Genomic DNA, 12,584 nt, shown 5'->3' on the forward strand with positions numbered 1-12,584 from the left:
TGCCGATCGGAAGGTCAGCGGTTCAAATCACCGTGACGGAGTGAGCTCCTGTTGCCCTGTCTGCGGACAAACGACAGCTCCCTGGGCCTGAAAGTGAGATGAGCACCACAACCCTATAGTCATCTTTGACTGGACTTAACTGTCCGGGGGTTCTTTACCTTTACCTTAGTTGTACGTTGGATAGTTCTACGTTGGTATTGATGTTTGTATCAGGAAAGCTTTTGAATAAGCAACTTCTCGTGGATGGTGTGGAAATCCAGGAGACAGAGCGATAGCCATTCATGATGCTGAGGGCAGGGCCAGCAGTGCAGTTCTTTGGTTCCCTTCTCTACTCATAGTGCCGGATTCAACCAAGGAGGTCCCCTGTGGAAGCCTGCACGATGAATTCTGCTAGTGCAGTAGAGGAAGGAGCGGAAAGAAGCTGAAATGCTTGTGCTCATTGAATCTCTCCCAAAGCTTATACATATGGAGAGCATCTAGTTAGGTCTTATTTGGGCAGAAGATGCAATCTCGTAATGGTAGTAGCCTTGCTCTGTGCAAATAGAACCTTACTTGAACCGTTAAGACTTGAAGTGTCTTTAAGAATCAGTTGTCCTGCTGTGGCAAGTGATTGTCTTTTCTGGCTCCTGTCTGGGAACAATCTTTTTCGTGAATAAGAAACTGCAACTTGTTGAATGATAGAGACTTTCCCCCCCAACCTGGTTTTCTTACGGTACATTTCAAAGACAAAATCGTGTATACTGTATGCTTGTGTTTGTAAATGTTCTTTGGCATTTACCAACACTTCCAGAACATGTGGATAGTCTGCTAGGTTTTAAAAGCAAGCCAGTGATAAATTATACCTTTTCAAATACTGGCGACTCCCTGTTTGAGTGTTCATCGGTGGTCGGGCATAACCCGTTGCGCCACCACCCCATTCCACCTTCTTCTGGGGTTGAAAGTGATGCATGTGTTGGTGATCATGAATCAGTCAGATGTGTGCAGAATGGTTACCGCATGTAAACAAATGTTAATAAGAAAAGACCGAAATGTACCACTGATACATGGCAAAAGGCTAAAGATCCAGAGAACAGACTAGGGGGATAGAGTCCATTCGCCAGGCTCAGCCCCAAGGCCAGCAGTGAGGGGCCCACTGGGGGGGGGGGGGAGGAAAAGGCCTATCCCAGCTGCCAGCTTAATTGCATTCCCTGTCTCACATGCTATGTAAACCCAGCTTATGTAATTTTAAAAAATAATTCACTTCTAAAATGTTTCCCTTGCTAACTAAGTTGCAAGGAATTTTGTAGCTTATAATGAGATAAAAACAAAACAAATATAAACTATAATATCATGAAAAACCATTAGAATAGAACATAGCCCCTGATAAAGCTTTTTAAGTTTGGTCCTTTTAATATCTGTTGAATAGTACACATGCAGCCAGCTTTTGGGCTGAAGCATTACTTCTGACTTGCCATTAAAATGTTTTGCCTTGTTGCATTAAAGTTTTTGCCTTGTTGCTTACGAGGACTGTATTTGGACATAGTATTTAACCCAATAAAGATTTCATTATGTCTTGGAACTTTCACTTTTAATAGTTTATTCTTGGCATTGCCTTTCCAAGTTGAGTCAGTGGTATTTCAGTGGGGATTAGCTTTTTCCAGTGTGCTTTATTTCAATGTGCTTAGCATAACTTTCATTGCACTTTTCAAAGGGAACACAAATGTTCATTAAAAATGTATAGTGTTGACGTACATATGTGATTTCCTTGATTAAAACGTTGAGTAGAAATGGCTTGCTGAGGTAGCACTGGCAATTTGACAGACACTAGAGGTCAGTAAAGGACAATCCATTATTGTTTTAAGCCCAAGCCTCAAGTTCCTGTTAAAGAAAGGTTGAACTGCATATCGAAACCACAGCAAAGGTGTTGAAGGATCAAAGAGATTGTAAATTACATTAATATAGAGTGTTACGTTTTCACCAGTTGTTGGGAAATCATTTTATAAATTCCTTTTGTCATAGTTGCAGATGAGAATATTTGGTGTAGATTTCACATGCTTGAGAAGGAAAGAGAGAGTGTTCCCTCTTCTCTCAGACCTTTGTCTATAGAAAATGGAAGATTCTGGTATGAGATGTATTTTTGTATATGGAAGCATCAATCAGTTTCTCCCTTTGTAAGTTCTGTCCATTTCAAATACTTGCATTTTGTAATATTGATAACCGTTCTTTCTATAGTGTGAGACAAAATTTTAAGGGTTGATCTTCATATTTGATAGAGAGCTTTTTTGGATTCAAAAGCACTTCCATAAAAAGAGTGAGACATTCATTTTTACATTAATATTGGAGGCTCTTTACCTGTCCATGTGACTTTTTGTATATTCTTAATGAAAGCTAAACTGAACATTAATTCAAATAAGAACTTATTTAGCAGAGTGAAAGTTACTTTAATTGACCGTGTTTTCTAATGTCAACAAGGTATGGTAGAAGTATACGATAAAAACAGATTATAAGCGCACACTTCTCAATAATAGCAGGAATGAGCCTGGGGAAATCCACCTCCTGGAAGTCTGGGAGCAGCTCTTTCATGGAGACAAAAAGCTCAAAATGAATTCCTCTGGGCTCATTCAAGTGATATTTTCCTCCCAGAATCTAACCTAACCTGGGACCAGGATTTGTTCTCCATTCATTCTGAGGATAGGTGAATGAATGAACCAGCCAGGACAAGAGAGCTGGTGTGTAAGAAGGGAAGAATATGAATACAACCTAACCTTATCTGTGAGTTCACTAGAGGGTCTTGGGCAAGCCACTGCTCTCTTAGCCTCAGCTCACCAGCTTCGATACTGGGCCTGTGTTCTAATTCTGTTCTCTAAAGGTTTATGAGATCTCTCTCTCTCTCTCTCTCTCTCTCTCTCACACACACACACACACACACACACACACACACCCCATTGGAACAACTGAAATATGATATTGAAATGCTGTTATTAAACATCATACTGTGCTTGAACGTAATGTTTCCCCCCAATGCATACACCCACTTCTCCTGAAATTGAAGAGGTTTAGGGAGGGAGCACCTGAGCTCAAGACCTTCTCTTTGTCATTCCTAAGGTCCTAGTAAATTACCCTTTTGGGGGAGAAATTTGCAGACCAAATACAAATTCTTAAAGACCTGTTTCCGAGTCTAGGACATTTGAATTTTAAATTACTGCATTTTGATTATCAGGTAGTATAGTTTTACCTTGTGCTAACCTCGAGGGAGATATAAACGCTAACAGAACTATTTAAATCACAGGACCTACACTCCTCCCCCACCCGCCATTAATTTTATAGTTTATAGTTGCTGCCTGCAAATATGAGCATCTGCTACTTTTAAAAAGTTATTTTTGTTATCTGTGTTCTAGGTTATTGACCTGGGATCTGGAAAAGGCTACCTGAGCTCCTTCTTGTCATTGCAGTATAATCTGAAGGTTTACGGAATTGATTCCTCAAACACAAACACCCACGGAGCTAATGAAAGGAACAGGAAATTGAAGAAACACTGGAAAGCCTATCAAAGACGGGGAAGAGCAAATGTCAAAGAGCAAGTGTTGGAAGAGGCAAATGAAAGGCCACAGCAAGATAAAGGGAAATGCAAAGCAAATATCAGTGAGAAGCTCTTAAGTACTAATAACAGTCTTCAAAGTCAGGCCCAGGTGGCTGCTCCAGATTCCATTCTTTTTGAAACAGCTGATGTTTTCACAGACTCTGATAAGTGTATTACTAACAAACAGTATGAACTTCACTCAGGGGCTCAGCTGCAGCCCGAAGAGAGCAACATTCCGGAAAATGTATTCCTAAGTATTCTGCCTGCTGACGCTGTGGAAACTGACTGCTCAACCAGAAGTAATTGTAGGGAGCTCTGTGAAGAGGAGAAAGAACGAAGGAAGATGGCTTCCCTTAAAGAGAAAGCAAGCCGGTCAAAAGAAGCCAACGTATATTCTCCATTAACATCATACGTCACTGCAGAAACGGAGCTGCGAGACATTGTTGAAGATCTGGAGGTTATTTTGCTTGTTGTTATAATCCAGGTTGCTTGTGAATAAACCCATTCTGCTATTACTTTTACAGTCCTGCTAAGAGACAAGCAGCCTGTGTTTCCTTGCTGGTGCCACAGAGCAAAGTCTATCCTCTGTGGCCAATGTGGAGATGTATGCTACTAGCCTCTCAGCTGGCTATTAATAAAGAAAGAAAGTTCCTTTTACCAAGTCAACTGGAATAGGAGTGGTCTTTCCCTCCTATGTTCCCTCCTACATAGAATTCCTGGTCTGGTCATCACTGTAAGGCAAATTGTGAAGTAGAACTCTGGGCTACTTAACCTCATTTTAAAAATATTTTCTGCTACATCTTTATAACATTTTTTTTAACAGCACAGAGGAAATAGAGCATGGGATCCATTTTATAACGACACCATTGCTATTATTTAGAAGTGCCACACTAAATGTTTCATAAGTACAGGCTTAGCTAAGTGGAGGTTTGGTTCATAAATGGAAGTTCCTTGCCATTCACATTTCCTTGATCCGTTGTTCCCTATATCTAAACATGTTCATATAGCCTGTATAAAGTCACTTTCCTTAAACTTCAGGAACATACGTTGACTAAAAATTCCCTTTATTTAAAAAAAAATTGGCTAATTTTACAATGTCCCTGGATTATCATCTTACTTTATTAACTCATTTTATTAATTTTGAAGCTTGAAATATTTCACGTCGAAAACAGTGGCAGACAGGGGGCTGGTGTGCTGGAGCTCACCTGACCTCCCGAGAGCTAAGTGGCTGCTTTTTACAGCATACTGCCTGGGGGTAAATATATTCAGTGTGGAAACTTCTTCCCAAGAGACCTTAATAAATCAAAGAGGCCTTAATTTCTCCATTCTCTTCCACCTATAGGTAGGAGAGAGCTGGAGGAATAATGCAAATGATCTTTGCCTCGTCACATACATTGTGGGCTTCAAGATTTGCGGTGTATGACAATTCACTAATGGTGAGCTCAATTCTGAACGTGTATTATTTGTATTCTGTTCCAGGACTGTGTAATGGTGGGTCTACATACCTGTGGTGATCTTGCTCCGAGCACCCTGCGACTTTTTACTGCTAAACCTGAAATCAAGGCAGTTTGCAGTGTCGGCTGCTGTTACCATCTTCTGTCAGAGGAGCATGAAACTCAGGAAGGTACAGCAAGCCTTTTCTACCTGAGTCCTTTTTTAAAAAACTGTTTAATTAATAATGTCTTTGGTTTCTTTTATTGACTCATTTCTTACTGCTTTTCATTATGACTTCTGCAGGCCCTGTGGCTTTCCTGTTTTGCCACTCTCTTTTATATTTGTAATATTTGGTCATAGGCTTATTAATACAGAATGCTTTAATGTGGTTATAAAGACAGCTGTTTTTACTTGGCTTCACTTAAAAATATGTGTTTTTGTTCATCATTATATTTCCATCCACATAACGTTTGTATCAGATTTTGCCGTTAGCAGTGTACCCATAACACCACACTGATTCATTATACAGTGAGTTGTGCATTTATGCCTTTGGAAATACTGTGGCTGTTTACAATCATAGGCCAAGTTGGGAGGAAAGCGTTGGAAGATTATGATGTCAATGTGCTTGCCACTTAAACTGGTTTAACCTCCTTAAGTATGTAAATGCACAAACAGAGAAGTTTAATGGGTTTGTAGATAACAGCACACTTGTATAATTAGAGAGCAAATAGTTTCAGAAAATTTCATTATGGGAACAGAATGATTTTATATATGTTATATACCTTTCCTTAAACATGATCTGAAATAGGAAATATAAAACTTACCCAGAATTATCTTGCAGATTACTAAAAAATAATAATGCTTCAGTATCACAGTAAAGAACAACCTTTGGCTTTAGGTTTCAGACACGTTTGCATTAGTTTAGTTCACAAGACCCATTAGTTTACCACAATGTGCGTGAGCCATAGTGAGCTTAGAGTTTATGTATTCCCCATCTCCAGTCTTCCCCCTCCTGTGTGACCGGGAGGAGTTTGGAAGCTTTCGCAGCTTATCATATCATCTGGATCCAGAACTGTTGCTATGTAATCTTAACTATGGTTAGTTTCAGCCTGCCAGTTTCTGTGAAGTTGACTTGCTTGAAGCACAAATGTGAATACTAGAAGGGTAGTTGTGTTAGCTTCCTGTAGGAAAAGATTACAAACTTAAGCATTTCAATTTATTGTGCCATAAGCTTTTATGTCCTAGGATTGCTTCCGTTGCTGATTGTGCTCAGAGTAGAACCACTGATGTTTATGGACAAGACTAACTTAGTCACATTAACCCTCCAACATCCTACATGCCCTCAAAAAAAATTCTGGAGGGTTAGTGGACCCTCTGGAACAGATTTTGGGGGCACACAGGGTCGGAGAGGAAATGGGAGACAGTGCACATGTAGGAAGGGGTGATATGTCACACACCAAGATCCCAAACCATGGAGGGCTTTAAAAAGAAAAACCAGCACATTGCATTGGGATTGGAGAAGATAAAATATTGGGCTCATAATACACAGTTCTAGCTAATACTTTAGCAGCCATATTTTGTACCAGCTAAAGTTTTGGGCTCATTCTCAAAGGCAGCTCCACATCCAAGGCATTGCAGTCATCCAAACAAAGGTGACATGTCACTAGAGCCAGGTTATCTCTTATAACACAGAGGTGACTTCAGCCTCTGGTGCCACGGACAGACCATTGAGCCACCCTTAAACAACAGGCCTCCACTTTTAACCTGCTCTTGAATCGCTAGAGTTTCACATTAGATTCTAAATGCGGGGCATGTTGAAAGATTATTTGGTTATGATCCAGAGGACACACACACACAAGCACATTGAAATCAATTGAGCTATACATGCTCAGATTTAGATTGCGTTCCTCGTTTGGAAATTCAGTTCCGTTGACATGTAAAGGAACTGCACATTCTTTTAGAAGCATTGTTTGATATAGAACTTGAGTTTTTTTATGTCTGACCCTCTTGAAATGATGAAAGAAACTACTTCTGTCTTCCGCAATATCAATCTAAAAGCAAGAGACTTTGATACCATGGCAACTCATAAAGTGCTCCAAAGGAAAGATCAAAGCACTTGATTTCATTTCCATACCATCTCTAAATATTGCTGTATGGCACATGTTTGCATTGTTTGAATCAATTTGTGAGATATCTGAAACATGGCTGTAAAGGAAATAACAGATGTTTTTAACTAATATGTATACTGAAACATTTAAAAATCATTATCTTATTAAATTTCACTATAGCTCTCTGACAGTCCGCCCCCCTCAAGTGACCAATTCAAAATACAGAGGGGTTTTATTGAAGAAACAGTACAGAAGAAATTCAAAATTCCAGTTTCAGTCTTCTTCTTTTTTGCCCCTTGAAGCATACATTAAAATAAAGGTGTTTCTTCACTGAATACATGAACTCCAGTATTTTTATTGTGTCTTGAAAGAGTACATAGATGCTCCAACTGGAACTATCGTTGGGTGGGCTCTCTGCAATGATTTTTTTTTATTCATGTACTGAAAAATATCCAAAGCAAATTACACTATTCTCTGGAAAACCCATATCCGTGTTTGTGGATTGTGTATAGCTATATTTGTCATCTTTATACGTGAGAGTTTTGCAAAAAGAAAAGAGAGCTTTATAGCCATCCAAAGCAAGCAGATGATCGAGGCAGCGACAAGCAGAGGAAGAGTTTGTGTTAATTGGCTAGACGTACTTTAGCTTTTAGACGTACTTTAGACGTACTTTTCCCAGTAGTGATGTATGGAAGTGAGAGCTGGACCATAAAGAAGGCTGATCGCTGAAGAATTGATGCTTTTGAATTATGGTCTGGAGGAGACTCTTGAGAGTCCCATGGACTGCAAGAAGATCAAACCTCTCCATTCTGAAGGAAATCAGCCCTGAGTGCTCACTGGAAGGACAGATCCTGAAACTGAGACTCCAATACTTTGGCCACCTCATGAGAAGAGAAGACTCCCTGGAAAAGACCCTGATGTTGGGAAAGATGGAGGGCACAAGGAGAAGGGGACGACAGAGGATGAGATGGTTGGACAGTGTTCTTGAAGCTACAAACATGAGTCTGACCAAACTGCGGGAGGCAGTGGAAGACAGGAGTGCCTGGCGTGCTCTGGTCCATGGGGTCACGAAGAGTCGGACACTACTAAACAACAAGAACACTTTAGCTTACTTTACAACAGCTTCCTGGAATAAGCGTGTTTTGAGGAGTGACCTGAACAAAGTAAGGGAGTTGGTCACACTGAGTTGTCCTGAAGGACAGTTTCAAGCAGTTTTGAAGTGGGTGTGGTGGCGTATATGAAGGAGCAGGAGACCTTTGGGCAACTGAAGCATGATGCAGCTGGATGTGTGAAGGGAACAGTTGTGCTGGAACATAAAAGTAGGGAGATGGGGATGAGGCCGTGAACCATTTTGAATGAAAGAAGCTTGTGCAGGGTGTCCAAGAAGCCAGTGTGCGGATTAGAGGAGGGATGTTAACATGATCAGAACAATGCTAGAGGTGGATAATGTTGGTAACAAGAGTGCTTGATGGATGTGTGTTGGTGGAAGGTGGATTGTAGTCATAGTTATTTACCGGGAGTGGGGCAGGGACATTAAGGGTGAAGGGTGAATAATGGAAAATGTGACTGATTTTCTAACTAAAAAGTCTGAAATCCACCTACGAGTATGGCGTCAAAACAGTTGCATTTCTGTTCTTCTGTAGGTATTTAATTAAATCTTAAAAGCACTACAAGATTTGTATAGACTTTCACCTCAGCTAAAAAATGAAATACATATGAAGGCTTGTATAGTTTGTGTCTTTATAGCTCCCAACACCATCCTTTAAAAGGATATCGCATTAGTTTTAATGCAGAACGCAATACACAAATGGTTGTAGAACATCTTTTAAAAGTGATTTTTCTATAATCTCAGAATGAATGCGGACAAATATTTCTGTGCTTCTTGGTTTCCACCGAAGTGTGATATTTAGTGCTGGTTGGTTGTGATCCCATCTTCTTATTAGTAAAACTTGTTCAAATGCACAGACCAAAAAAAAATGCCGCTGATGTAATCTTCCCAGTTCTTGTTCCATTTTGAGTGACGTTCTCAGTGGTATGGTTTCACAACAGCATCCTTGACAACTCTGGACAGGGCTCAGATTGGAGAATCCTCTAGAGCAGGGTGAATCTGTCAATAAAACAACAAAACGATCTCAAAACGAAATAATATAATCTGCCTCCCAAGTCCTGTAATGGTGGCTGCTCTCTGAGTATGAAATATACCCAGAGCCAAATAAAATAAAGATCTAGAGAAACCTGCTTCTAATACTTTAGAAGTAGATGTGCATAATGTTGCCATTTGGGAGCCCCAATGAAAGCAGGGTTTGACTTTCAGGACAACTTCTGTGCTGCTCAGGCATCTGTTTTATGCCTAGACTGAAGTGTTTTTAAACAACTTAAAGAAAACTAGTCCATTAGCACTTGTCATGGTATTGTTTTTAATATCTTTCTGTATAGGATGTGTGTGCCATATTGTCCCAATCCCAGTTCTCATAACTTAAATACTTAATATTTCAGCGATAAGAAGTCACCTTTTCTGTCTGAATGCATAATTACAGTGATTAATTGCTTACACTTAGTATGCAAGATCTTCTAACAGACCTGTCATATTACTTACCGATTCATCTTTTTCATAGAAAACATTTTGTGTCTTCCAAGCATCGTTTCAAAATCTCTTTCCTTTCCCATAACTTCTCTTTATATTTGTGTATAAAGCAGCTTATTTAATGTATACGTGTGTGTGTTTGTGTAAATATATATATATATATATATATATACACATATATATAAAATCAGTGCAATAAACAGAAGAAGGATGGCTAATGGGTCTTTCCTATAGGAAGGCCTATTATAACTTTTTGTGTGGCGTGGTCTTAACCTCTGGGTTTTGAGAATCTGTGTTTGCAGCACCAAAGTGTCCTTCTTGGGGTGTAAGCCTGGGCAATGCATATGGAGGTCCTGGGCTGCCCAGACGACAAGACCCCGCTCTTGGCGTCAATGATGTGGTCCAGAGGAAAGCAGAGCAATACGTTTGGCACCAGCTTGGCTGCCAGAGTTGCTGGAAGGAGATGTACAAGGAACTATCCTATCGTCTTTGGGACTCCACTCCAGATTTGTGTAGGGTTTACTCCTTAGCCTTTACTTTTCCCGAATATGTCCCACAAGGCAGCAAGTACAGATTGTTGCCTAGGGTTTACTCCTGAAGCCTTTCCCACCAATGAGTATAGCTGCAAGACCGCAGAGGTTTAGCACCAGAGCTTTCCTTCTCTTAGATGGGCTACCTTCCCAGATTGATGAAACAGGGTGGTAACAGAAAGACTCATGAACAGTGCATGTCATATGTTCTTCTATGGCTTTCTTGACCCAATCACTGGAATTCAAACAGCCCTAAAGCTAGTCTGTGTATCTTTAGGACTTCTCTAATGTTATGTCATGAAGGTACTGTGCCGTCTGGGAAGTGATGCATGCCACTCATTTGTGTTTGAGGCTGAGGTGGTGGTTGAATTTTATTAGGCCATTCTTCTTTTTCTGTAATATTTCAACAGGGATAAACTTGCCTTATTTATTTTCAAATCAAAGTCAGCAGATTATTAGGACTTCTGTCCTCCTCATGCTGTACCACATTTTACAATTATTTGTCTTTCCTTGATGATTTTTTTTTTAAAAAAAATTGGAGCATAATTAAAGGCCATGATTTAGATGCAGTTAAGCTCATGGATTAAATTTTTTAGTTTTCCTATTTTATCTGTAAGCCAGCTTCTTCTTGTTGTTTTTCTTGATGGTGATGGTGATGATGATGATAATACTAATACTAATCATCATCATACTAGCTTTCACATATATCTAACTTGGTTTGGATTGTCACCAAAGTTCTATGTGTTTATTTTTAAACTTTTGCAGAGTTAATACTTGTTACAGTAATGACACACTAGCACTTAACTCATAATTGGTGTGCTTTAGTCCAACATAGAATCTACTTCTAAGTAAACAATAAAAAGGCAATAAGTTCTTCTTTCTCTGTTATTCATAAGCTGCCTTGAGTCCCTATCAGAGAGAAAGATGGGGTATAAATAAATATGGAAGAAGACAATGACTTTTTTAAAAAAAGCATAGTTGAGCTTTTTTTAAAGCATAGAGAGCCAGTGTGGTTTAGTGGTTGAGAGCAGTAGTCTCGTAATCTGGTGAACTGGATTCGCATCTCCGCTCCTCCACATGCAGCTGCTGGGTGACCTTGGGCCAGTCACACTTCTCTGAAGTCTCTCAGCCCCACTCACCTCACAGAGTGTTTGTTGTGGGGGAGGAAGGTAAAGGAGAATGTTAGCCGCTTTGAGACTCCTTAAAGGGAGTGAAAGGCGGGATATCAAATCCAAACTCTTCTTCTTCTTCTTCTAGTTGTACACTATAAACAAGCCAAGCATGAACACACTTTTGGGTGACTATCTCCGAGGTAGTAATCTTTATAATTAAATAGCTGACATGCTGTTGGTGCCAGCCTTGTGAATTCCACTGCATATGAGTATTAGGTTCCATATCAAGTCACTCTTCACTGTTTATCTTAGGCAAAAATTATGGAGCAATCCCTGTGAATAAGTGTGTGATAAATACAGAGATTTTTCAGTGTGTTTAGCAAGCCCTGGGTAATTACCTTATACTGACAGCTGTTTCAGATTGTCAGTCAGTTATATCTCTTGGCAGGTTTGCCACCTTTTTTAGGCCTTGCCCTTAGGGTGTATTCCATTGCTTCCCTATAGTGTTTTAGAAATGAAGCCTAAACATTTCGATTTTTCTTTATTCACACACATGAGATGAAAATTAAAATTGTAAATGTTTGTGGATTATGGAACTTCAATATACAATAAAAGCACGCGGGATGCAAGTGATCAGGAATCCTGTGCTTTTCTTGATACAATTAATATCCTATAACACCTTTATCCTCAGATTCCACCTTTGTGCTGCTTAATACTACAAACGGCAAGATGCTTTCAATCAGAATTTTTTGTTGCTCTTTCATTTCTGTAAAAAGGTGGGGGTTTCTTAATTAAAATATTTATAACCCACTCTATATCAAATGGATCTCAGGTTGGGCACAACAATACATTGAAAGCAATTGTTCAATTATTGAAATGACAGCTAAACAACAAAGAACAATTTTAAAACACAGAGCAGAATTAACAATCCATAAATGCCTGAAAAAATAGCCAGGTGTTAACAATGAAAATCAAAACTGATGCAGTATGCTGGCTCTAGTTCTGAATGCATTTTGGCTTCAGACAAGCCTGTTCTGAATAGCTGCCTGTCAGCCTTCTGCTAAGTGGTTTAGTATCCCTATATATACTTCTAGGGTCAAGGTAAGTTGTATGCATTTATTGCCAAGTAGTTTTGTAGATGGGAAAGTTGTACTTCTTTAGCCACTTACCTCAAAATATCTCCACTGGAGTGCGGCAGTTCCAAAGTAAATGCTTATCTTTGTTCATAATCATTTTTTTAAAAAAGTGTCTCTCTCT

At 39.5% G+C, this 12,584-nt stretch overlaps 1 protein-coding gene across 2 annotated transcripts in view; it reads left to right on the top strand.

Moving 5' to 3' along the window:
* METTL25 (methyltransferase like 25) overlaps window positions 1-12,584 on the top strand; it is a gene marked incomplete at its 5' end in the record, with an annotated part of 43,323 nt that overhangs the window by 10,761 nt on the left and 19,978 nt on the right. Inside the window, 2 exons of one of the 2 annotated variants that reach the window (XM_081926591.1) lie at window positions 3,378-4,016; window positions 5,039-5,183. In XM_081926591.1, coding sequence (XP_081782717.1) covers window positions 3,378-4,016; window positions 5,039-5,183 — 784 coding nt within the window. The remainder of the gene's footprint in view (window positions 1-3,377; window positions 4,017-5,038; window positions 5,184-12,584) is intronic. The other variant, XM_081926592.1, reaches the window with a different exon arrangement.

This window comes from Podarcis melisellensis (genome assembly GCF_964234715.1).
Source record: "Podarcis melisellensis genome assembly, chromosome: 10".
NCBI lineage: Eukaryota > Metazoa > Chordata > Lepidosauria > Squamata > Lacertidae > Podarcis > Podarcis melisellensis.